This window comes from Triplophysa dalaica, chromosome 15 (genome assembly GCF_015846415.1).
Source record: "Triplophysa dalaica isolate WHDGS20190420 chromosome 15, ASM1584641v1, whole genome shotgun sequence".
Taxonomy (NCBI): domain Eukaryota; kingdom Metazoa; phylum Chordata; class Actinopteri; order Cypriniformes; family Nemacheilidae; genus Triplophysa; species Triplophysa dalaica.
In genome coordinates, this window is record NC_079556.1 from 18,686,858 (window position 1) to 18,712,941 (window position 26,084).

The 26,084-nt window shown below is 38.0% G+C and overlaps 2 protein-coding genes across 5 annotated transcripts in view; both read right to left on the reverse strand.

The window, feature by feature from the left end:
- The window catches only part of stxbp6 (syntaxin binding protein 6 (amisyn)), a 31,439-nt gene extending 26,633 nt beyond the window's left edge, over positions 1 to 4,806 (reverse strand). The window contains exon 1 of the mRNA XM_056768502.1: positions 4,601 to 4,806. The gene's annotated coding sequence lies outside the window, so the exon portion shown is untranslated. The remainder of the gene's footprint in view (positions 1 to 4,600) is intronic.
- Positions 4,807 to 7,010: 2,204 nt separating this feature from the next.
- fermt2 (FERM domain containing kindlin 2) overlaps positions 7,011 to 26,084 on the reverse strand; it is a 34,570-nt gene continuing 15,496 nt past the window's right edge. The window contains exons 5-17 of one of the 4 annotated variants that reach the window (XM_056767258.1): positions 25,125 to 25,151; positions 22,678 to 22,903; positions 22,499 to 22,601; positions 22,025 to 22,132; positions 19,070 to 19,204; positions 18,481 to 18,530; positions 15,438 to 15,562; positions 15,227 to 15,333; positions 14,730 to 14,948; positions 12,268 to 12,288; positions 9,677 to 9,801; positions 9,452 to 9,593; positions 7,011 to 8,820 (exon numbers count right to left, since the gene is read on the reverse strand). In XM_056767258.1, the coding sequence (XP_056623236.1) occupies positions 8,647 to 8,820; positions 9,452 to 9,593; positions 9,677 to 9,801; positions 12,268 to 12,288; positions 14,730 to 14,948; positions 15,227 to 15,333; positions 15,438 to 15,562; positions 18,481 to 18,530; positions 19,070 to 19,204; positions 22,025 to 22,132; positions 22,499 to 22,601; positions 22,678 to 22,903; positions 25,125 to 25,151 (1,562 nt within the window). In that variant the 3' untranslated portion in view covers positions 7,011 to 8,646. The remainder of the gene's footprint in view (positions 8,821 to 9,451; positions 9,594 to 9,676; positions 9,802 to 12,267; positions 12,289 to 14,729; positions 14,949 to 15,226; positions 15,334 to 15,437; positions 15,563 to 18,480; positions 18,531 to 19,069; positions 19,205 to 22,024; positions 22,133 to 22,498; positions 22,602 to 22,677; positions 22,904 to 25,124; positions 25,152 to 26,084) is intronic. The other 3 variants (XM_056767259.1, XM_056767260.1, XM_056767261.1) reach the window with 3 other exon arrangements.

Sequence of the window (26,084 nt, forward strand, 5' to 3'; positions counted from 1 at the left end):
CTTTGCTGTATAGGCTTTATGCATTTGCTTTTTTTATATTCATGTTTCTATGGGATTTTTTTGCATTTATGTTGTGTCTAAAAAAAGTTCAAACCATATTGATGCATCATGATTTAAGCTAAAAATGATCAACTCCGCATGCCCGTGAGGTACTTAGTCTTGACAAACACAAAATTTCTCTGATAGAAATATTCTTTATAAAACTTTGTTATATTAAACGTTAACATATTTATACAACAAAATATTCTGGGGGCCATGAATGTTCTGCGAATATGATCAAAAGCTGCAGCGCTGCCTTGTAACGTTTCTGAAAACCCTGGCGGGGAAAGCGAATTTATCCAGTTTTTGTTTTGTAATGGTTTAGTTATTTTGAAGGCTTGTCAGCAGACAACTGCATTGCAAGCCTGTTTCATACAGGATTTTTTAGGTTGTGGAAATCACCAGAACTTTCAGTTGAAGAAGTTTGTTGCAGGAACAGTCTCAGTCGCTGAGGCCGACACGCCTACACAGACTTCCTTAAAGTGATAGTTCACCCAAATTAACAATCTATCATCATTTACCCCTCTTGTCATTTCAAAACTGTCTGACTTTCTTTCTTCTGCAGAACCCAAAAGAAAATTAACTTGAATTAAATTTCTGTCCATACATTAGAAGTGAATGGGTGCCGCCTTTTGTTCGGTTACCAACTTTCTTCAAAATTTCTTCTTTTCTGTTCTGCATGTTTGAAACGACAAGAGGGTTAGTAAATGATGAATTGATTTTCATTTTTGGGTTAACTATCCCTTTAAAATCAACACAAGACAAATCACAAACTTAACAAGCAGACCAAAGAAGACACTTGATGTTAGTGTACTGTACAACACTCTAATATCACAAACTATCAACTGAACAACAACTGTGGTTTCATCTTGTAATAAAGTATTTTGCTTTAACCTTAATTCATACTTCCTGAACACAACTAATTTATTAAAAACAGAAGCTATTGTACGTTTTTGGTCTCATTATGTTATTTTTATTCTGAACTGCCTTTACCATAATAATTGCGTATGTTATGTCTAATTCAAATGTCCTGTCCAAAAACGGCCATTCCACCAAAATCATTTGGATAAAAAAAGTATAAAAATTATAATTTTTAAGCTATGACCAGTAATAACATGGCAGAAGTACATGCAAAGGCAGAAATAGCTAAAATGCTAAAATGCTTAAATTTCCATGAGAGACAGAAAAGCTGGACGTTAACGGCTGTGAGTTTATACCACAGTGTGGAAAATCTGACAATGTGAGCTCAGAATCCAGAGAAACAGAGGAAAAACATGAAGCTTGTGTCTGGATACTGTTTCAGACATCAGCAGTGTAAAAAAAATCCTAAACCAAAAACGTTGTCCATTCCTGCTTTTAACATATATTTTTACGAACATTTAACATTTTGTCAAATATGACTTAAAGGAGGCATGAATTAAAATCACAATTTTACCCGAACTTGAATTGTTTTCACGTGAACATCATGCAAGTGTCAGAACTGAAAACGCACTTGTTACTGAGATTAAATCTGTAATTGACACAAGGCCCAGCAAATGCCAGGATCTGGAATGCACCCATCTATGACGACATTGAATGGTTGAACACCGCCTCCACAGAAAAATATCAACGAGTACTTCTCTGGTTCACGCATGACAATTCTGAAGTCACACAGGTGGCACGGAACCAGATAGAGCGAGCAAGCAATAAACAAACATGCCATTAATGATAGCTAAATATTGTGCCATCCCTGGTTGGGGAAGAATAAAGTCGCTGCATAACCTTCCTTTGGATTCTGATATTAGTGAATCGTGGTTAAAGTTATTTTTTTAAAGACTTTGGGAAAACATGGAGCATTTGCTTGTTTCCGTTCTCCGAGGATTCCTTCGTGAACAAGGCAGAGATCTGTGGAATATTGTACTATGCGTCACTATACTTTGTTAGAGATCGCTTGATGTGCCCTGAGCACTAAACACACAAAATTGGTATTACATAGGGACCTCTAGTCATTTGTATTAATTGCTGAGCTTGACTGTGATCTTAAGCTCGTGCGAATCGGCATCTCTGTGATTTGGCGGGCTCATATATATTTTTTTTGTCCGGATTATTACATTTTTTAAATCGCTGCAGTAGCTTTACAAAAGTAGATTTTATTCAATATTTTCAACTATTTCTTTGTTAAAGTAAATGGGTAAATGTAATTATTGGTATTATAACCCAAAATAAAAACTCCCCTCCTAGGATCACCACTTTGACAAAGTGGAGACTATGTATTATTGAACAAAGACAATGAAGATCTAAGCCTGGAGGACCCATCCAAAGTCATATGATATTATATTATGTCTATGTAAAGTCCTCGATTTAAAGTCCTCGGGTTTATTGTCAGAATTACAGACTGTAGCGGTTGGAAAGCGGCGTGTTAATGGCAGGATATTATATATGTAACGTTTATGAGTCTGAGCTAGCTTCCAAAATTGAAGGTTAACATCCAGCCCACACATGCGCATCTTCATCCTTCAGAGAATGCCTCCACCCATTGCTGTCATGTCTTAAAGAAAAGACGTTTGTGAATAAAAACGAACGCAGCAAGTTCAGGTTTATTTTAGTGACTGGGAACAATGCAGCACGGGAGCTTAAAATAAAAATATTGTTATCGTCCGCTGGTGTGGACGCAAATATGTTTAAAGTAAAAAAAACCTGGCTGTTGGCCCAGAGCAATTCTGCCTTCACGTGCTCTCGGAAATTTGGTAATTCCCACTTCTGATGTCATGACTCCACGCTGGTTTTGGTCAGGTGCTTTGTTGTCGGAAAGATTCATTCTTGCGTGTGTTTTGGAAAATGTTATATGGCATAGGTTTTCAATCCTACATTCTGCATAGTCTTACTAGTCAGCTTGCTGACTATTCTGCAATATTGGTGAAAAACTTGCTATTTTCTCAGTGTATAAAACATACAGTATGCTTCAAATGGTTACTCATATATGTAAATGTGTACTAATTTAACGATAAGGCAATGAAGCTGTTGCCGAAAAACTAATAAATCATACATGTCACAGCAGAAATCCTTCTCCCATCCGCCATGTTGGTTGTGTAAGGCCCAACCATCTCGGGAACTCAGGTTTCAAAATTTTTAACTGTGAAAACCCTGGCCCACACTAGTATAAAAAAAGTTGGGTAATGATAATCTAATTTGTATCTCACAAAATGTTTCCTGAAAGATATAAACAACATTCTCTGAGATAATCACGAGACAGCATTCTTCACCACTACGGAAGGTAAAGGTTTGAGTTCCTGCAGGACTACAAATAAACTGTATGAACGTCTAATGTAAACCTCACATGACTGTCACATGCCCCTCACTGTATGCACTTTCTGTTTCTATTTATTGATTTTTGCACGTCAAGTGCCTGTTCAGCTCTTAAAAAAATGGAAAAACCTTAACAATTTGATGTGGTCTAGTCTGTGGTTGAATTAGGACAATGTTTGAGGATCTTATGAAAACCTTACTTGCGGGTATTTTATTTTGGTGGCATAAGATATCCAAAACTAAAATATACATAACAGGTCTGACTTTTATGTTCTCTGAATGTGAACCTGACATTTCATGTATATGTTAAATTGTTATTTGACATTTTAAGTGCCGTGCAGTATGTTTCTGTAATGTTACTTTTCGAAGGGAGAGTTCACCCACAAAAAATCTGACATCATTTACTCATATGTGATTCCAAACATGTATAGCCTACTTACTTTTTCAGAACAAGGGTGTTTACCTAATAATAAAGATGATTTCATGTTAAATCAATGCTGAACTGAACCAATTCGATGTTGATGAAACATTAAATCAATAAGCCTACATTTGCATTCGTCTAAACATTGGCACCCACTGGATGGACACAAATCCACAGAGACATTTCTCCAAGTATCTTCTTTTGTATTCCACAGCCAAAAGAGTCATATACAGGTTTCAAACCACTTGAGGGTGAAAAACTATAACAGATTTTCTTGAAGACTACACCTTTATAGAAAAAATCCACAATGTAAATTCAAGGCTGCAACCAACATGTAAGGTTGTGCATATGTTGGCCATTCAGTAAGTAAAAATGAAGACTTTGTTGCAACACTAGTGACCAAAACTCCTGTCTAGACAGACAGCTCACAATGTTTCGACATGCAGCCCAAGTCACATTTTTTGTGATAGTTTCGTCTGTTCTTTCAACGCTTGTCTGCTGTTTGTTCTCAGGAAAAACTAGCAGCTGTAACGTTTCAACGAGTTTAAAGGCTGTAATAAAATAAGTGTGAACGCACGTAACGCTGAGTTTGTTTTCCTGAAGAACCGCACATCACAAGTAAGTGAGTAAAAAGCGGAAGAGAGTGTTTGTCAGTTTATAAAGTGCTATTGTCAACAAATAAGCGGTCCAGCAACTGAGTTGTCACGTTGTTTTCGTGAACGACGTCGCGCTCTGTTAACGTTACAATGAACACAAATGACAGAAAAAAGTTGCTTAACGAACACATACTTGTGTAAATATACATAGTAACTAAACTACTATACGAGACAGACTGCATGAGAGTTTGTTTCTTACCTCAATGCGTGTTTTCTCGTCGCGTGCTCCGCCTCCGCTCAGGTTTGTCCATCTGCAAACGCGCCAGTTTTAACACACAGACACACACACACGCACACACACACACACACACACACTATCTGTTCAGCGTGTTTCGTTTCTTCATGTGTATCAGTCCCCGTGTTTCATATGATTCATCTGCTCGTGTGTGTGTGTCCGTGTTTCTATATCACAGCTGGTTCTCTGTTCGTCTGCGTGGAAATCTCCGTGACGTGGATAAGACGCGGAGACTCCTGACATCTTTGATTCACATCACTGTACCTGATTCTGATTCAATTACCAACTTTTTGTTTTATTAATGCCAATAAACTATTATAACATACAGAAACTATTGAAAAAAATATTGAGTTAGACTTCACAAAAATCATAATCATACAATGAAGAAGAAAAAAATGTCAAGAGTGGGAATTATGTAGATTAAACATTATTTTTTGTTTGTTATACCCACCAACGACGAGAGGGTTTACTAAAACCTGTTTTAAACATTTTATAACAGAGCCGCACTTTTTGTCCTTGATTAAAGGTGTTTTTCTGAAATATTTTGTATACTAAAAGTCATATTGTGCAAATCAATTTAGAAAACTAAATAACAATATTTAATAATACCTTTTTCAAGAAGCATGACGGTGGAAAAGTAGCCAAAAGATCTCAGAATTGAATTCCTTCAATAGGCCACTGTTTAAAGAGAATCTTTATCTGATACTTAATACTAATGGCCCAATAATCTCATTTGTTTTTGTTGCATGTCTTGTGAAGAAATTGTAAACACGTTTGTTTTAATAAACAAATGCGTGTATTAGTTTTCATTTCACTTGATAGTGACGTGCTATAAACATGCTATTGAATCAAAAGTGCCTTGTGCAAATCACATCAAGTGTCTAAATTATGTATCTGTAAAGTTTTTCTAAACTGTATCTGGACTCAAGACAAGTAAATCATTTCAAATCTGCATTCATCAAGCCGTTTTCAACTTTTTATGCAGAGTTTGCAATCTTGTTGAGCTGTTAATTTGACCCATCTTTATTGAAAAAGCACAAATGTGCAATATGTGTTTGGATAACACTTAAGAAAAGTTGAAACTGACAAAGCACGTTTACTAAGCCAATTTTATGTGTTAAATAATAAATACTGACATCTCTGTGTTGTGCTCATGTTTCAGTGAATTGTGTAAAGCAGAATAAACGGTGAGATGTGAGTGTTGTGTAATCTGCATATCAGAACTCAAAAGCATTAACAAATGCGTGACAGCCACTGAGTTTACATTTACATTTATGCATTTGGCAGACACTTCTATCCAAAGCGACTTACATTGCATTATCCTATACATTTATACATATGTTTTTGCAATCCCCTGGGAATGAACCCACACAATGTTCTTACCACTGAGCTACAGGAAAGCAAAACTGAAAGAGTTTGTCAGTTTCTCAAAGTAAATGTGACCCGATGACCCAATGCAGCCTAACCACATTTCTGACATACCTATGGAAACACAGATGACAAACATCGAGTAGAGGTATTTTGTATAGATCATTTGTGTAAATGTTGACATTTAAAATAAGTGTCTCTTAGCCTGAACACATGGGAGACCATCTTGGTTATCTTCTTATCTCATTGATAGACCATACATTGCAAAATGATAAATTTCGCACTACTCTACTCAAACAGGGTGTTCCTCAGGGCTTAGTTCTCGGCCCGTTTCTATTCATTTTGAATGGTCAGAGGTTTTTTAGAATCTCAATGGAATAAGATACTTATGCTTGTCAAGTGAATAACAAACATGGCTGGTAGGAACTAAAAGGTTTCTTAGTCGGACATATATTATGTAAACATTTTAAATAAACTGTAAAACTGTTAAAGCAAACTTTGATTCTGGATGCGGATCACAATTAATTGTATGACACCTCTAGTATAATTGTGTTAATGTATGTTTACTCATTGTGTCTTTGTATATTCGTGCTGCGTCACATTTGTTAAATGCTTGATGTAAAGGTTAGTACTGTCAGTGTATCTATCATCTTCAATGGCATTCATGTCTTGTACACATTAACGCAAATCCTGTCGCATGCGCAAAAGGATTTACAAAAATGTATCTTAGCAGCAAAAACAAAAAAATAGCATTTTTCTGGGGGGTTTTGTGGTGACAGAGAAAAGTATGCATTTTCTGAATGTCGTCAACACTACAGTTTAACAGAAAGAAATCTCAAGATATTAACAGAATTTTGGAGATGCCTTCATTTATTTAATGAAAGCCTTGCATTAGATCATTTTGCCAGTAACACTGCGCTCTAGTGGTAAGGATGGAACACACGACGTGGATGATGGAACAACCCTTAATATTAAATAAAAGCATTCAGCTAAATCATCTTCTTCATATTTTAAATAAAATGATTTTATTATTTCTTTCTTTAGGTAAATGGCATTTTACAATCATAAAACAGCAGGCCATGCAATACACTGCTGGCATCTGAGGAAACAAAACTAAACCAAAACGCCTAACTGCTGAAACCACCTTCATATGGGAAACAATGAAAAATACTGACAATACGTGCTGCTCTACAAAAGTCACAGAAAATACAAAACAGAATCTGCTGCACTTGATTAGTGTTTAAGTGTAGGAAACACGTTCTTAAAGGACATGCGTTTCAGCAGTCGCATCAAACGAATATGGACATTTATTTGTCAGTTAAGGCAACAAACACAACAGGAAAAAAATCAAAAGCTCCTCATATCAGAGATATAAAATTATCTAAATTATTTTATTCCAACCAGAAGCTTAAAACATTTCCCATTTCTTCATATGCATTTATATATATATTTATAAAAGTCAGTTAGACCGTAACATCGAAGGCATCAGATTCTAAATGATTCTCAAAAAATGGCTTTTTTCCCTCTTTCTGGAAAAAATACACTTCCGAAAAATGACAGAAAAAAGCAGCAACATAACTGTACAATTCTTTAAAACCTGTGTTTTTACATTAGATACAAAAACGTATACTTCATTTAGCGTTCCTTCATGTTGAAAAGAAAAAATGGAAATGGATGTTTTTATTGTTTTTTTTTACAGTGACCTATCGCTGGTGCATTTTAAAGAACTGCTTTTTGAATAATACTATATTGGTGATAATAAAATAGCTTCATAGAAAGAAAAAAGAAAACTCCTACATATGGAAATCAATGACCTTCAAAATAATCTTTTTGAGGAACAGATTCAATTCTTCATGACCGTTCTCCTATGTTGCTGCATTGGAAGCCATTCGCTACAAAAAAAGTGGGTGACCCACCGTCAATAGTGTAAAAAAAGATATGTCCTAAAATTTAGTGTTGAACACACATGACAGCTAAAAGCAGAGGTACGTTCGCACCCCATACAAACAAGGACACTTCATACTAAAGCTTATAGATGCAAAGACGGTAGAAGTGCTTACTAATGACTTCATCTCATGATCAGACTGAATTGATGTAGTGTTATATCCTTCATTCATCTTTTCACAAGCAGCAACATCACAACAAGTGTAACAAGTTCCTTCTGTAGTGTCTGACATGAATGCACTGCAGTTAGAATATAAAAGATTAATAGGCACAATGAGCACTGCAGCATCCAACAAATATCCAGAAACAATGTAAATGTAACAAAAGTTTGTGATAAATAAATAAATTGGCATTTTCTTGGTGCACAAAGCTGGCATATTTCTATTCGGGGTGAAAGATCATACATATATCGTGCTAGCCATAACTACTATTGTTTCATTCTGACAGCTCAATCATTGCTGGGGAGACGCAGTAAACCGTTTTTTTTTCTTCAAAAACTTTCTTCTCAAAGAAACTTGGGGACAGTCAATCTTCTATCAGGCTAGTGTTATGCACGCATTTAGGAGCGCAAATGCAACAAACATGTCAGTCTTTAAGCAATTATGATGTGACCATGTTGGAGTAGTTCAAAAAAAAGAACAAGTGTTAAAGTAAAATAAAGTCAGTCCCCTTCCCCGATGCTAAAGGATAAGCAGAGCTCAAATCCAACCGCTGGTCAGCTTGTAGAACATCTCTTCATCTAGAGATTCGTTCTGGTCCTTGGCACGTGTGGACAGGAATATGTAGCCGCCGATGAACTCGTGCACCACTTTGCAGTCGACTTCCGCGCAGATGAAAGACAGACTGGGCTCGTCGGCAAACTCAACCGTGACCTGACTCGAGGAAAGAGAGTAAGATCAATAAACATTTCTGAGTAAAAAAGTGCTGTTCTCAGGCATTTTGTTCATATGCAGGCAAAAAAAGTGTCATGGCTTTCATTTATCACTTACAAATTTGTTCCAAACAACAGCAATAGTAAGTAGATATGAAGAGTTGCATTTGAGACGCAAAACCCTCTTAATCCATCAGACGTCTTTTTGTTCAAATTAGCATTTTTCATCACATTCCTACATTTACTTATGATATTTCAGACCAGGCAGTGCGTGTTCACCTTCCCCTAATGTGTGAGCTCTTCTCTTGGGAGATATTCTTCTCTTGGGTGTTCATTTACCATCATGCTTAATGTTTTAGCCAGATGCTAACATGATTTAAAATGATGCTAACATGTTGGAATGTTTTCCTATAACACTTACAGGATTTAACAATGCGGTAAAATTATGCTAGCATGATGCTAACATGTTTAACATGATGCTTACATGTTTTTTAGCACAACAACTAGAAAAATGTCAACATGTTATGATAAACAAGAAACATATGTTAATAGGTAACCTGTTTGGTGTAAGCTAAAGTTAGGAACCAGGGAAATAACATTCTCAAAACACTGAAATAAGAATAGCGTTGTACCATCTTTATCTCCCAGTTGACGTTCCACTGTTTCATGTTACTGAAGCGCCAAGTCTTGATGGCGTCTCCTGTGCCAGCGTCCATGCGGATCAGTCTGTTGTAGGTGATGCCGATCAACTCGTCCCTTTTTCCCCCCTGAAACCTTATTTGACCAAATCAACAATAATCAGTTAAAAGGAACTACATGCAAACATGTATCGAGACATCGGACAGAAAGTTACTGACTTGGCAAGAAAATGGGTGATTCCAAACTCTGGCAAGGACTGCCAGGCCTGAATGAAGCGCATCTTTGCCTCAATCAGGCTCATCTGTGCCACATTCTGATGGGCTTCCAGGATACGGGCAGAAATCTGTGGACCATCACACACATTAGTCTTTAATCAAAAGAACATGAAGATTCACAACCTGACGGCGAGAAACACTCAACACAGACACACTGTACAACATGATGAAGTCCCCAAACGCAGTGAGACGATCCAGCAGTGAATTCACACAGTTCAACATGACACTTAGTCAGAAAGTCTTCATGGTTCAAGTGCTGCTGTAATCAGTCATGACAGATTTCACAGTAAACAAATGTTTGTTAAAGCATCGTTTATGATCCGTGTTATACATGCTGTGTAACATCGGTACATTCACAGAAGCCATTACAATCCCAGCAATCCCGAGTTTTATACCATCCGCAACATGAAACATTTTCACATGTACGAGAATGAAAAATGTCACTGGAGTCTCCCCGATGTTTAAAAGATTTAAATTCACTATAATGGTCATTCTATAAAACGAGCGAAAACGAGGAAAAAGACGATTTTAAATATTTTTTACATTACATAAAAAAAGAAAGTGTACACACTTTTAATAGCATTAATACATGACTGAGACTACAGTAAGAGGGTTGCTCATTCTTTACAGGTTAATTCCACTTGTGCACACTAAACAACAGATCGTTTCTGAGAACGTTATCATGAATCTTTTACCGAAAATACCCTTTTCAGGTATCAGTCATTTCCTTTGTAAAACCAAAATAACAGCGTTGATATTCTAAGATAAAATGATAAGCATAAAATAAAAACTGATAAACATAACATACAAATAAATGAGAATTAAAAGAGACATGGAAATATCCCTAGTGTTCACTTTTTATTGTCAATTAATGGATTAATAAAAATAAATTGAGAAAATAAGTTGGTAACTGGGTACATTTAAAAGACGTAAAATATAACAGGACTTTGGAAACAGTGGTGGGGACAGGCCAAAAAATTTATTTCTGGAATAGGAATAAATGAATAACGTTGTTGAATTTTAGTAAGATGCTGGATACCAACATAGTCACCAATATAGGAGGGACGTAAATTAAACAAATTGCACCCATTTTGTAGAATGACCTTTATGAATTCAACAAGCAACAGTTTATCTTGTTCAATCTGTGATGTTGCGTCTTAAAGGAGTAGTTCACTTTAAAATAAAAATTTCATGATAATTCACTCACCCACATATCATACGTCTGTGTGTTTATTTCTTATGTCGAAAACAAATTGATTCTTTTAAAGAAAGCTTTCATTGCTCTTCTCCATATAATGCACTTCAACGGGTGGCTGTTGGTTAAGGTCCAAATTTCAGTTTTATCGCAGCTTCAAAAGGCTGTACACTTCACCAGCCAATGAATAAGGGAGTTGTCTGGGGAAACGATTGGTCATTTTCCATGAACACGAAAAAAAAAAAGTTTTGCTCTGCCTCGGCGGTCCTCCACGATGAGAGTCTATGACTCTTTCACGTTGGAATGATTATGCATGACGTAGATTTCAAAAGATTTAAACATCCCTGATATGCACACGAACTGATCATTTTAAACAATCATCTTGCACAAAGACACAGTATAACCTGTCATTTTCTTGGAAAATGACTAATCGTTTCGCTAGACAAAATTTTTCTCATCAGCTGGTGTCATGTAGAGCATCTTTGAAGCTGTGATGAAACTGAAATTTGGACCTCAACCAACAGCCCCCCGTTAAAGTCCATGGAGAAGAACCCTGGAAATCTTTCCTGATAAGCCTCAATTTGTTTTCAACAGAAGAAATAAACACACGAACGGCTTGTATGACATGTGGGTGAATTATCCTGAAATTTCTATTTTAAAGTGAACTGCTCCTTAAAAACAACATTTTAGCGTCTTGATTTTTTTATTGTTTTGGAGAGATGCCAGTGACTCTTAAAGGAATAGTTCAATCAAAAATGAAAATCTCATCATTTACTAACCCTCATGCTATTCCATAAAAAGTCTTAATCACTTTCTGACTGCAACTAAACAGAAAGATCACTGCACATGTATGTCCTCAATATGTGGAAGCTACATTCTTTTGCAAGACATTTTCTTGCATTTGTGCAGAGGCCATTAGAATTTATCTACATGATTTGAGTGCTTCTGTTGTTGATGATTTAGTTTTTTCTTGTCCTCTTTGGGACAAAATAAGACATTTGGATATCATATAAATAAAACGTATAGTGATGGCATTTATTTTTTACTTTCTGTTCAAATGAAGAAATTTTGCCATACATACGTCATATCTGGGATGGCGTGAAGGTTAGTAACACTGAGAGAATGTTTCAATTTTAAGTGAACTATTCCTTTAAAGGTGAGAAAACAATATGACATTTTTGGTAAGCTACTTCCAAAAACAGCAAAGTGGTTAAAGGAAGACGCGTTGGAACAAAAAACCAGACTGAATGACTTCATGATAGCCGGTGTTAGTGGAATGATGTCTAGCATGAATAGACGTGGACATTTACCACAACCCACTATCAAATGATTGACTTACCAGGTCCCTGACAAAGCCTGGCTGAGGAGGTTGGAAACAGCAAGGAACACAGAAGAAACAGAGGAAAAGCAAATAAATGAATGAGGCAGCAAAACAAGCAGACACAGCAGGTTCAAAACAACAGTTAATAAACAGAGAGAGAGAAATCGTCAGATTGCACATGTGAGTATACGGCAGGGGAGGTTCATGTAAGCAGCTGGAGAGAAGAGAGCAGAGGAATACTGTATTCACATCAGCACAGGTGACATTTGCTAAGAGGAATCTGCAATAGCAAAATACTTCATTACTTACAAAAACGCAACAAAATGTTGTGAAGTAAACTGTGGTATACAGTAAAACAACACGGTACTCTTCAATATTGCTAACTGTGATGAAACATGTTGTTCATACTTTGTCCAAATTCACATAAACATTACACACAGAACTGACAAACATTTGATTTCCACAATAGTCACAATCTATTCAGCTGATGAGAGATCTTTCTGTGAGGAGTCTCTGAAGATGCAAACTAGAGATGTTAACAATTAATGGATGAGCGATTAATCGGTCGATTGCAACAATTTTAACATCTTCTCCATTAATCTTAAACACAAAAGCATCGGGATGCATATTATGCAGGAAAAATCATTCAAGTGACCCTGAACTTTGTGGAACTCTTGTGTGTTTTGTTGCATTAAGATTAAATTATTAATAATTGTAATTATAATTGCCTAAAATTTCCTTGAAACTTTACTTCCTACTTTCCTTCCTTAACACACACAAATATGCCACTTTAAAGGGGTGCTGCAACGATGTGTCATGCCTTCTGACTTCTTTACAATGTTTAACGTGCCATCTTCTCATGGTTAACATTGTCAACTTGTAAAAAAAACATGGATATGACGCTGGATTTGGAGAACGTTTGAAACTGTTATATGGAGGCGTCCCAGGGCTAAAAGATGCCGGACATGAACTGCATGAGCGGAGTGAAACTGACGTCTGTGTTTTGTTGATAATGTGCTTTTGTTCAGCCTACCCCAACCCCGCACGGGACGTATGATTTCGGAAGTAATCGTACAACTGTATCTATCTTTTATAAATGTGATCAAACTAAATACTCTTCAAATACTCTTATGCAATACTACTCTATGTACTCAAGATTGATATGAGATTGGCAGCAACTAACAAAAAACAAAAAAACTAAAGAGGAAAACATTAGCAGAATAAAAGGCGGTTTACAATCAGGCACGAAGTAGGACCCGTGTGAATATCGGATCAGCTTTCAGCTATGAAAGAGAACTCGAAAAACAGGAAGTCCTGCGATCACACGGCGAAGTTACTCGATAGGTGAGTAACATTGATTTTGCTTTGTTTCACAGAGCTAATATATACTGGCTTTTGCTTGAATATGCTAACGTATCATGTTTGCTTGTTTGTTCATTTGCCGTCAAGAAGCTATCAAAATAGGGGCTTGACCCTTTCGGGCTAGGGGCATGTTTGTTTTAGTGATTTGAAACATCAGCTACCAGACATCGCTTAGCCTGCCTTTAACTTGAGAAATGGTGAACAAACGCAGATGCTCAATATTCCACAAGGTGGCGCCACATACACATCAAGCCCCAAAGAAATCTCTGAAATCCCCCGCCATCTGGATGACTACATTCAACTTACATAATGGCTTTAAAGTTCACTGCTTTCTGTCCCATATCATCAGGGAATATCTCCATAGCACGCCTTTGAAGGGAAGAAATTGACCTTGTAATGAGTAGACGAGTGTAAAAAAACCTTCAAGCTATTAACGTCGCTCTCACATCTCAGCCAAACTGCCGTCCCTTCCCAGACAGCCTCTCGGAATTCCCAGCATGCTTTGCTTCCTGTATTCTTTTCCCGCCTGTTTCTGAAGACCCCACCCCAACTCCTCGAGCGCTGAGATGGTGGAGGAGCGTTTGAGAAGGGAGGACAGGAAGCCAACCATCCCCCCAGCATCACAGGAGCTGGAGGGAGTCCAGAGGCGCTGTAAGAGGATACCAGCGACACACAGGAGCCTCTGTTGACTACCACTCAACTGTCCCTCCCTCAATACTTTCACTTTGTATCTCAATGACCAGCATAAAAACTACACCGTCCCACCGAATGCTCTTCCATATATGTCACAGCTAATATATTACTATTATATAATAAATGTTTTTGTTTTCGTATGGCTTTTCCTTACTTTGTACAGTTGGGTGAATTTCTGTTTATTAGATCGAGATTGCAATTTCTGAATAATTGAGACTATACATTTTAATAATATTATAAACGAATATTATAAATTGTAGATATATTTACAATCTTTGTGGAGACATCCAGATAGGAGCCAATAAACTGAAGACTCTTTCTCTTTCAGTTTAATTCCCTGTCCACCCGTACATTCCCTTGGATCTTTGTCTGTCTTCTGTATCCATCTGTCTTTCTCTCTCTTTATGTCCCGAAGCCTCATTTACCTGCTTGTTCTTGTACTTCTTCAGGTAGCGTGGTGACACCAGACACTCAGGGTTAATGTCTGTGGTGATGGGCTCTATGATCTGTGGGTCCGGGTTCAGGTGTTGCATCTTCAGGAAGGACAGAATGTTCTGAACCTCCAGGTTGTAAGAACTGTCTGCCATGGTCTTCCCTTTAGAGGCCAGGCGACAGGCGGCCATCCACTGAGCGTACTGCTTCTCCTGAAAGACAAAATTGGCTATGAACACTGCTGATAATGACTTTCAAGCCTGTTTTAGACCTGCAGTATGAAACTTGTGGAGTCAATCCAGGTCAAACATGTGTGTATGCACGCAACCCCAAGTCTACGCTGCAAGCTAGTTAAATCTCAATTCTAAGTGCTGCAACATGTCCTCCAGGAGACTATGCTGAGTTGACAAACGTGTGTCCATCAAAGCAAAAAACAAAGCGGGCAGGCCAAAAACAGTGGTATCACTTTGAAAGAGTTTGACTCACTCACCATATCACATCTCAGCCAGATCTCATTCATACCATCCGCTACAGGGATTAGCAGTTTGATGTTGAATTTCTGACCCGAGATGTTCACATCTGGTGTGACTTCACAACCTATAGAGAAACGATGCAGATGCAGAACACATGTGGTAAACAAAATTCCAGAAGTTCATCATGTGTTCAAAGAGACAAACAGTGGAGTGTGCAGTCAGCGTCACCTCTCAGGTTCATCTGGTGTGCTGGTGTGCCGTGCGCCTCCTCGCGAGTCTTGTAGCAGGAGATTGTGATGTCCTTAAACGTGCACCAATACTGCTTGTATCCTTTAAGGGTGAGTTTCTTTGGTCTAAGGTAGAAAGCAGAAAAGTTGTTCAAAATCACAATGGACTCTGTAATCCACAAAAACACGAGATCCATAATTCAGCTCTTGGATGCTCACTCTGAATAATTTAGAACTAGAGGAAAGAGAATCGCACACAATTTGTCAGCACAAACACTGCAGTGAATATAAAATTAGTTGAATGCAATTTTACTGTAAGAAACTGACTGCTAGTGCAAACATACTATCCATTGTTACAACTCTGTGTACTGTTGGTCTTTTAGTAGTATATTTCACTACCTGCAGGATTTTGCGAATGACAGAATTTAACGCATAATCAAACAAACTCTTTTTACGCATAATTTATCCGATCTCGCATTCGCTCAAAACCTGCCCCAAAAGTCAAGCGGAGATACTATAGAAGGGGTCTGTAACATTTACAATTAGCTAACAACATCCATTGCCATCTATTTAAAAAAACAGCCTCTGGTATTCTTTCCTTCGTTCCGCTGAAGGCGTTAGCATTAGCCATTACGTTTATTTGGCCTATACGCAAGGTTGCAGGCTAGTGGCTTTGAGTCACATCAGCCTCACAGATGTGTGCGTCACGTTCTTAAACAACACACCTGGAAACAACATAAAGCCAATTGATCTATGAAGAAAGCTGTCATGTTTATTTCGGTGTCAATAAACATTCATCACAATCAAATAAACGGGGATTTCTTAAAAGTATGTAAGGTTCATGGTATAAACTCATAAACGTTCTTACAAAGACAAGTCCAAAACCAAATGTGATTGATTGCTTGACCTGTCAGTCAAAATGGCCTTCTAGGCGGGCCTTAAACTGGCCAAGATTTCCAGACCTTCAGTTTGAATCTGCTGCATGTCTATTAATCATAGGAAATGCATAAATAATGTTTTCAAAGATGTTAGTTTTAAAGAAGAAAACTATTTTTCAATTCAAGTTGTATTTTAAATTCTATTTTTATCGTAAATTTTGAATAAAGCAGCTACAAAATTAAGCATTTTCGGCCGCAGATATCACAAAAAATCTCTGCAAAATCCCGTGGGGACAGATTTTTTATGAAATTTCAACTATTTAAAAAAAACATTGCTCAACCTGTACTAGCGAAACCATGGCTTGAAATTAAGCATTGCCATGTGGTTGTCCTTTCGCACCCATGACCTTGGCGTTTGCAGTGCAGGGTATGTACGCGTATACCCTCTATAATTTTTCCATATTGTGTCATAAAAGTCGTGAGTAACAGGACAAACTGAATAAAATGCTTCTAATATTGTAGAAGACGCCTATGACTGATCTCAGATCTGATCTACCTCATCGATTTACAAGCGCTCATCAATCTAATTGAGATGGCCAATCAAATGAATGAAGCTGAGCATTACTGTCCAATCAAATGAACGAAGGAGGGACTTGCTTTTGACAGAAGCCCAGCTTGAGGTCAGTTTAACTGTGAAAGAGCGCAATGTAGGAAGCTAAATGTTTTATCATAGAAATGTCAGGGGTAGTTCCAGGCCAGGTTTAATTGCAAATCTGCACCACTTCTGTTGCCATCACTCTTTATGATACAAAACTTAAATGTGCATAAAACCACGGTGGAAACCTGGCTACATTATAAAACCGAGGCGTTCATCGTTTGCTGGGCCTCTTTAAAAATGGGAGCATAAATAAACAGTATGCCCACTTCTCAAGGCAGCACTACACCACTGCTTATAACCGTTTTATCTAGTGTCCGCTGCAGCCAGAAAAAATTGTTAACACTCTCCATGATTGCTATAGAACAAAGGCAAACAGTATTAAGGGTTAGTGCACTGGTGCTACAGAGGTCACCATTAAATCAAACAGGAACATTCTAGTGTTTTACACAGAGTTGCAGTGGTTATCACAAATGATAAATCCGTGCACACCATTATTTTTTCAAAATTAATTTGCACTTGAAATCTTTAATTAAAAACCGTATGGTCCTCTCCCACTCTCAACAACAACTTTTCATCACATGACATAAGCCACGAAAAAGAGGTAGGACTATACTGACAGGAATTTTTAGCCCCCCCTGCAGGACCGACTTATAACAAACCAATCACAAAGGTAAGGGCAAAATAAAGCCACGCCCAACATTTTTTTTCAAATTTCAGAAAGCCTTTTCACTTAGATATACATCACGAAATGGAAAATAAGTCAATCGTAACTTACATCTCATGGTGACTTTAAAGTTTTGTAGCACAGGCAAAAGAGTTGTAGCACAAGTATAAGTATATGTCTGTTGTCATCATTAAAAAATATACAAGTGCCCTTCATCCCATGAATAGGCAGGTCACTGACAAATGACATTAATGTTACATACATGTGAATAAATAAGGCCCATATAAGGTTTCTTTTTCATTCTGTTTATTTCCTTTTTTTACTATAGAATAGATATATATTTGTCCACATAAATAACTGTAGTATCCTATAGTGTTATTTACTATAGCAAAATTCAGTAAAATTCCTTGATACTATAGTTCCTTTGAACCTTTCTGTAGTATGCTACAGTGTTTACTACTGTTTATCAATTTAAGTATGTTAATCTGTGCACATCAATAACACGCAGAACAGCCAGATTAGATGTTTAAATAACAAGTTGCTTGACCGTTCGGGCAAGTAAAATTCTCTCTCACTTGCCCATGAAAAAAAATCACTTGTTCCGGACAAGAGTTAATTTCGAGCCCTGAAAACCCTAGCGACTATTGTCAAAGGTCCAGGTCCAAAACATAAAGCTTCATTATGTTAGGTCTTTATACACCTTTGAAGACATAGATCTATTTATTATATTGTATTTCTGTCAATAGATCCTCCAAAGAATTTCACACTGGACTTTTAACAACCACCCAGATAACCTTGCAAATCATATCAATTATAAAACGCAATCTGTTCGTGTTTAACTCACTTGAAGACTTTCACATAGTCAGCCAATTCAGGAATAGATGTGATGTCACCCTGAGAACAACAAAAAATGCAATCAATAACAATAACATGTAAAATGTGGCAAAAACGCTGTTGCATCACCATTATTGAGAAACCTTTCTACAGCTATCAGACGGTTTAGGCACATCTCATATGATATTTTGCAGAGTTAACATTCCGTTTCCTAAAATGGTAAGAAATCTAAACCTAACAGTTGTCTGTGTCATTATTCGGTTTTACAACTTGTGTAGATCACACTATTAATGATGGTTTTTCACTTATGGAAGATAATTTCTGTTGAGCCCTGATGATAATTACATTTGTCTTCCATGAAGTAATTGCATTTACTGATAATTGGGTGTGACGCGTAGGACTGTGTGTTTGTGTGTGTGTGTACGGAGGAGACACTTGCACTGACCTTTCCAGTCAATTATTAGAAATCACACAGAACATTACAACAACTAAAGTGTCATAATGAATAAATGCATTATCAGTGATGAACATATTTAATCACATTCGTTATCGTGTTGATATTGACAGCATTTGTATGTGTGCGCGTATGTGTCCAGTACCAGCGCGTTGGAAGTCTTTCCTCCCTCCAGCGTGATCTCCAGGTCTGACAGAGCAGCGTCCACCTCATCCACCTCCTTCTCGCTGTTGTTCATGTGATTGTCTGAAGACATGATGGACAGCTTGTTGATGTGGTACTGCAATGAAAACACGAGCACAGAAATCATCAATGCTGTATGTCCTGCTGACATCAGCTCCCCGCGGTTGTGATGCATACGATTTCATCGTAAAGGATCCAGTATGTAGATTTGCATGTGCGATAGTATTATATACATTTTGCGATTGTATGAACACATAAAGCTCCATTTGTTTTTAAATTTGGATTTTCTGGACTCACCACACCAGATCTAAATCTTCAACATAGCTTGTATCAGCTAAAAAGCCTGTGACTCAATATTGCTAATTAAAACGTGCTGTCAATGATATTTATACAATGGTCCCTCTGGTACTGCAGTGAACAACTGGCTTTAGGGATTACAGAGGCTTATTACAGTCATACATGTACCACACACTGATGACAGCTGCAGCTGCAGTCTTTGTGCTCAGGAGTGGTTAGTAGGTGAATGATGTACTACGTACCCCCACGGTTAAAGACTCACTATACCTCTAGAGAGCTGGCATCTAAACTTAGACTTGACAGCCATGAGCTCTTCTACCCAGATACACCGTCCAGAGGCGAAGCGGACCACATCTCCACTGACTGGGAGGGACAGACCTGACTTATTTAAACACAATCTTCATAAACAGAAATACTACACCAGCTCGAGAAACCAACACCAGTAAGCTGATGTAGGAAATGATGGGTGGTCCTTATTGCCCGTCCCCCTCAAACATACACCAACTCTATATATACATGATGTTAAGACAGTGAGGCGTCGTGAAGTGTTGTCACTCAACATTTATGTGGGGCTGAAATAGCTGGGTCTTTAGCCAAGAGGGTACAGCGCTGGAGGATATACACACAGTGGCCAAACGTCGGCATACTGCGGAAAGCTGAACCCTAGGCACAAAGCCCATCCATTTCATTAATGGGGAGAGGACCTGAGTAAAGACTGCAAGCTGTCATTTCTCAGGCTTACACAGCATTACTAGGAGACAGTGCCATTAAATAAAGAGGATATCCGTAAGAGTTTCTAACCATAATTGAAAAAGAATTCATTAGCATGAAGTTTTTTTTTTTTTTTTTTTTTAACTGACACTGCACTCCGGGCTTTTAATGTCACTATCTGTGATCTTGACTGACTAAAGTTAAATTAGCAGAATTAGTTAAATTAGTAGGAAAAGATTTATATCTCATCTTTTACAAAAATACAGTTGAAAGAAAATGTATATGAACCCTTTGGGCTTACTTGGATTTCCTCATAAATTGGTCATAAAATGTGTTCTGATCTTCATCTAAGTCACAACAATAGAGAAACACAGTCTGCTTAAACTAATACCGCACAAACATTATACGTTTTCATGTTTTTATTGAACACAACATGTAAACATTCATAGTGCAGGGTGGAAAATGTATGTGAACCTTTGGGTTTAATAACTGGTTGACCCTCCTTCGGCAGCAATAACTTCAACCAAACGTTTCCTATAATTGCAGACCAGACCTGCACAACGGTCAGGAGAAATTTTGGACCATTCCTCTTTACAAAAGTGTTTCAGTTCAGCAATATTCTTGGGACGTCTGGTGTGAATCGCTCTCTTGAGGTCATGCCACAGCATCTCAATCGGGTTGAGGTCAGGACTCTGACTGGGCCACTCCAGAAGGCGTATTTTCTTCTGTTGAAGCCATTCTGTTGTTGATTTACTTCTATGCTTTGGGTTGTTGTCCTGTTGCATCGTCCATCCTCTGTTAAGCTTCAGTTGGCGGACAGATGGTCTTAAGTTTTCCTGCAAAATGTCTTGATAAACTTTGGAATTAATTTTTCCATCGATGACAGTAATCCGTCCAGGGCCTGAGGCAGCAAAGCAGCCCCAAATCATGATGCCCCCTCCACCATATTTCACAGTTGGGATGAGGTTTTCATGTTGGTGTGCTGTGCCTTTTGTTCTTCACACATAGCGTTGTGTGTTCTTTCCAAACAACTCAATTTTGGTTTCATCTGTCCACAGAATGTTTTGCCAGTTGTGCTGTGGAACATCCAGGTGCTCTTTTGCAAACTTCAAACGTGCTGCAATGTTTTTTTTGGACAGCAGTGGCTTCCTCCGTTGTGTCCTCCAATGAAGTCCATTCTTGTTTAATGTTTTCCTTATTGTAGATTTGTCAACAAAAATGTTTAGCTGACACTCTAGGATTCTTCTTCACCTCATTGAGCATTCTGCGCTGTGCTCTTGCAGTCATCTTTACAGGACGACCACGACTAGGGAGTGTAGCAACAGTGCTGAACTTTCTCCATTTGTAGACAATCTGTCTTACCGTGGACACATGGACATCAAGGCTTTTAGATATACTTTTGTAGCCCTTTATAGCTTTATGTAAGTCAACAATTCTTGATCTTAGGTCTTCTGAGAGCTCTTTTGTGCGAGGCATGGTTCACATCAGACAACGCTTCTTCAGAACAGCAAACTCAAAACTGGTGTGTGTTTTTTATTGGACAGGCCAGCTTTAATCAACACATCCAATCTCATCACATTGATTGGACCCCAGGTTGGCTGACTCTTGGCTCAAATTAGCTCTTGGAGAAGTCATTAGCCTAGGGTTTCACATACTTTTTCCACCCTGTACTATGAATGTTTACATGTTGTGTTCAATAAAAACATGAAAACGTATAATGTTTGTGCGGTATTAGTTTAAGCAGACTGTGTTTCTCTATTGTTGTGACTTAGATGAAGATCAGAACACATTTTATGACCAATTTATGAAGAAATCCAAGTAAGCCCAAAGGGTTCACATACTTTTTCTTTCAACTGTACATTTGAATGCTTTTTAAAGACCCACAGCTCCCCTGTATATTGCAGTATACCTGTAGAGCGGCAAACATCATCATCTCTTCCTCGGTGCATTCGATCTCCTCCAGCAGGATGGCCCACTTCGCCTGTTCGTACAGCTGGTTCACCCTGATGGCATCATACTGCAGAGGTCAAAAGAATGTTAACCTGTTAGCATTCAGCTAAATTGAGAAAAAGCACTCAACAACCGCCCCACCTGCTCACAGAATGAGTACTGCGATATATATAACTCAATTCAAATTTGTATTTCTACAGCATTTCAAATTTCAGTCAAGCGGAAAGAAAAACAACTTTAACCTCAATTTATCTATTCATCTTATGTTTATTTGATTAATTATTGAAACATTTTGTAACAGATTTATTTCCTTAAAAACATATTCATTTAATTATGCTAGTGTCTCCACATCACAATAGCTTTAAGAATAATGCACTGAAATGCAGGAGAATCATGAACGTGCGATTCATGTGGAAATGTGAAGCACACTGACCTTAGGATTGAGGTCGAAGAAGCTGTGATACTTGAACCGCAGTAAAAGCACCTCATTTTCCTTCACGTCCTGCTCCATCAGTGATCTCGAGGAATCCAGCCACCTTCACAAACACACTGTTAAATATGAAAAAAATCTAAAGCATGAGAATGTCTTTAGAGAGCAAATCTTACACTCACCCCTGGTTAATCTTGGCCTTGTCCAACAAAGTCTGTGATTTATAGAGCTTAACCACAATGTCAGGTGAGGAGATGGGTTGGCTAACAGCGAGGATGCTGGGATTGCCCTCTGACAGCGGGCTGTCTCCAAACCACGCTGTGGTGGGAGACAGAGGACTGCCATCACGAGAGTCATAAGTAGGTGTCATGGTTTTGCTGTAAAGTCCAGGACTGGAGTAGATGCTTCCTGAAATAAAAAAGACCATCAGTAATGACCTCACACAGCCGCCACCCAAATCCACTTGAAGAAACTGACATAGAGCTATGGGGTATGGCATTTGGTGTAGTGTTTTTTTCATACCGCTCACCCCAACACAGATGATTGAACTGCACAAACCGGTATCTGAATAAATGTTGTTCACACAATCATTCACATGACTGCACACCTCTGATCAAGGCAGCATGCAGATGCGCACGAAAACATAACCCAACTCTGCGAATGCACAAAACAGCAGCCAGCACAACCAGCAGCATGAAGGGCCTGGAGGTGAATGAAATATTATAAACTCAGTGAACTGACACCTTAGCATTCACATGAAGCTCTAGCTGTTATCACAGGTCATTAACACAAATCTCTATAACTGAAGAGGTACGATGTTAGCTTCAAAGTGCACACAAGGGATGTATTCTTGCCATCTAATCCGGCTAAACTAACCAGCACCATGTAATAGAACTGAATGTGCCTTTAGGGGAAAAATATTAACATGTCGAGGTCATCAAAACATCAATTCAACATAAACAAAAAGTTTAATATTAAAAAGAGGCTCATTTTAAATCTCAGGATAATCATTAACTTTAAAAACAGGAGATTTTAACGATAGTAGGAAGTCACAAAAATAAGTAAATAGTGGTTTGAGCAGGCAAGAAGTCGCATTACATCTTTAAAAATCAACTACATTGATTTCTTTGACCTTGAACACAACACAGTATATCCATGTCGCCATGACACAGAAGTACCGATTGTCTTTTTTTCCGTATCATGCCGTTTATCCAAGTGAAACAACTTCTGAAGTAAGAAAAAAAGGTAGGGAGGGCCATAATTTCGTTCATCGAGTACTGATTGGATAATTGAAAGTTGGGCGTTGCCAACAAAATGGAGTCCGATTTGTAAGGTAGTCAGACACTGAATCCCTGCGCTCGCGCCATTCCTCGTGACCAGAAGTGAAGAGAGGTCGTTTCGAGGAGGGAAGGAGGTTATGGTTTTTGATTAAAGATTGCAAGAAAAAAATAATGATGTGTACGGATAAATAATTGCTAATAAATCCTGCAACAATGTGTAAAAACATTAAAATAATCATGTTTAATTTCATGCCATCTTTAAAATTATTTAAACATGTTCTTATTATTTGTCCCTTACCAATTTGTCGTTTCTATAAAAATCATATGTATGAACAACAACGCCATGGAAATGAAATGTCTTTTCCATGCTTACTGCTCAACTAATTTTTACAGTTTAGACACACCATAACCATCGCATTGTTTATTTACCGTCAAACCCCCCATAACCAAACAATCACATAGTTACACCACACATTCTTCTGTAACCACTTAAGTGACCAATCAGACAGTAAGAACACAAAAGTGTTACGTGGCAGTGTGAGGCCACAGTCGTGTGTGGAGGGACGGGAAGTGCTTCTGGCCGGGTAGAGGTCATGAGAAAAGAGAGAGGGCAGGAAGACGCATGAGGGAGGGCTTAAAGCCATTCTCAGAAACTCAAGGGAAGGTGACTGAACGGCTTTTCTGCTCCCGTAGGGAACTGAGGAGTCCTGCCCATGGGTATTAGGATGTTTTCTTGACTATTTGAGAACATACTCGGAATAAGCAAACTGCTTTTTGTCTGAATGAGAGTGAATAGGTATAAAACAAGTTATACAAGAGAATTCACCTTTTCAATATGCCAAATATTGTCCACACAACATTTTGAGAAGGACCACTCCCTCCAAACCCCAGCTTACTCTTAAAAGGGGAATTCATTTCCAGGCAAAAATAAACAGTCTAGCAAGTTACCTGAACATTACCCCCATCTGCAATTGGTCAGGCAAACAGACAGCACCACCCCAAACTCATGCCATTGGTTAAGCTAAGGTTTTCGTTATAGAGCATCAGTGTTTACCAATGCTGGGGAAAAAAATCAACCTATGAACAGACTTAACCTAACACGTCTAGTTTTTTGGATTTTAGGACAAAGCATCCAAGCTGTGAAGCGATGGAAATTCCAGCACTCCCAGATGGTGTCTGGGCAAAGCTCATCTCATGACCCCCATCAGCTGAGGTTCTCACACTCAAGCAGACAGTCAGGTGACCAGAGCCGAGGATTTCCTCGAGTCAGCAGTGGTCAGGTGACTGCTCCAGCTGTGAAGGGGAGGTGAAGGAAGCAATGCAAGAGACAGAAAAAAAGTGACTCTTACCTTTCACCGGTCCAATGTATATTACATCTTGAGGACAGGAGGAAATGTAGAGGAAAAGAAAACAGAGAGAGATCAAGAGTGAAGGGACAGATTAAAAAGATGGATTAACTGATTGAAGGAAAGGAAAGAATTTAAGAACATGCAAAATAAGACAAGATTTTAGAGGTAAACAAAGTTTAAGAAAAAGTTATGTTCCCTCATCGGCAGGAAGCCCGTTACAGGATGTACCCAGACATCCTTAATAAATGCCATTCACACAGTCACATTCTCTCCTTATTCAACATAAACCCTGCTCACGGAAACAATGACAACTTCATGAGTTTTCTAGTCTAAAGTGTCAGTAAATAAAGGTGCTACTGAAAACACTGTTTCTCTGTTTCTCCTTCTTAAGCCCTGTTCACATAAACAACGATAACCATAAAGATCTCTACATTGGCATTCACACCAACAGTCTTCAGACAACAACACATTTCACAAATTACCCTAGACCCCTTTGTAACGTGAACCGATTGTTACAGGCTGTCCCCGTTTATAGCTCATTATCTGAAAAATAATCTATTTAAATGAGATCCCGATAATATTGTTCCTTTGTATTGCTGAAGTTGTGGAACTCAGAGCTAATTTTAAAACCATCTTTAGTTATCATTCTTGGTGTGAAGGTGCCTTTTAAATGGTAAAAGTAAAAACAAATTATCTTTTTATTTAATATATCTAAAATATCTAAAAAAAATATTACTTTCATGTTATGTCACTTTTTATAAAGCTTTTTATTTCACAATTTCATGGAATGCCAATACGAATCTGTTGAATTTATATTTCATTTAATTAAAAAGGCAGCTATGTCTGTGTACCAGTTGACAATGTGGTTATATAATATATAGACATTACATAATTGTTGCAAACAAAAGCACTGTTTAAATGCAACATGTTTGAATTCTTCAATAGTACCAAAACCACATA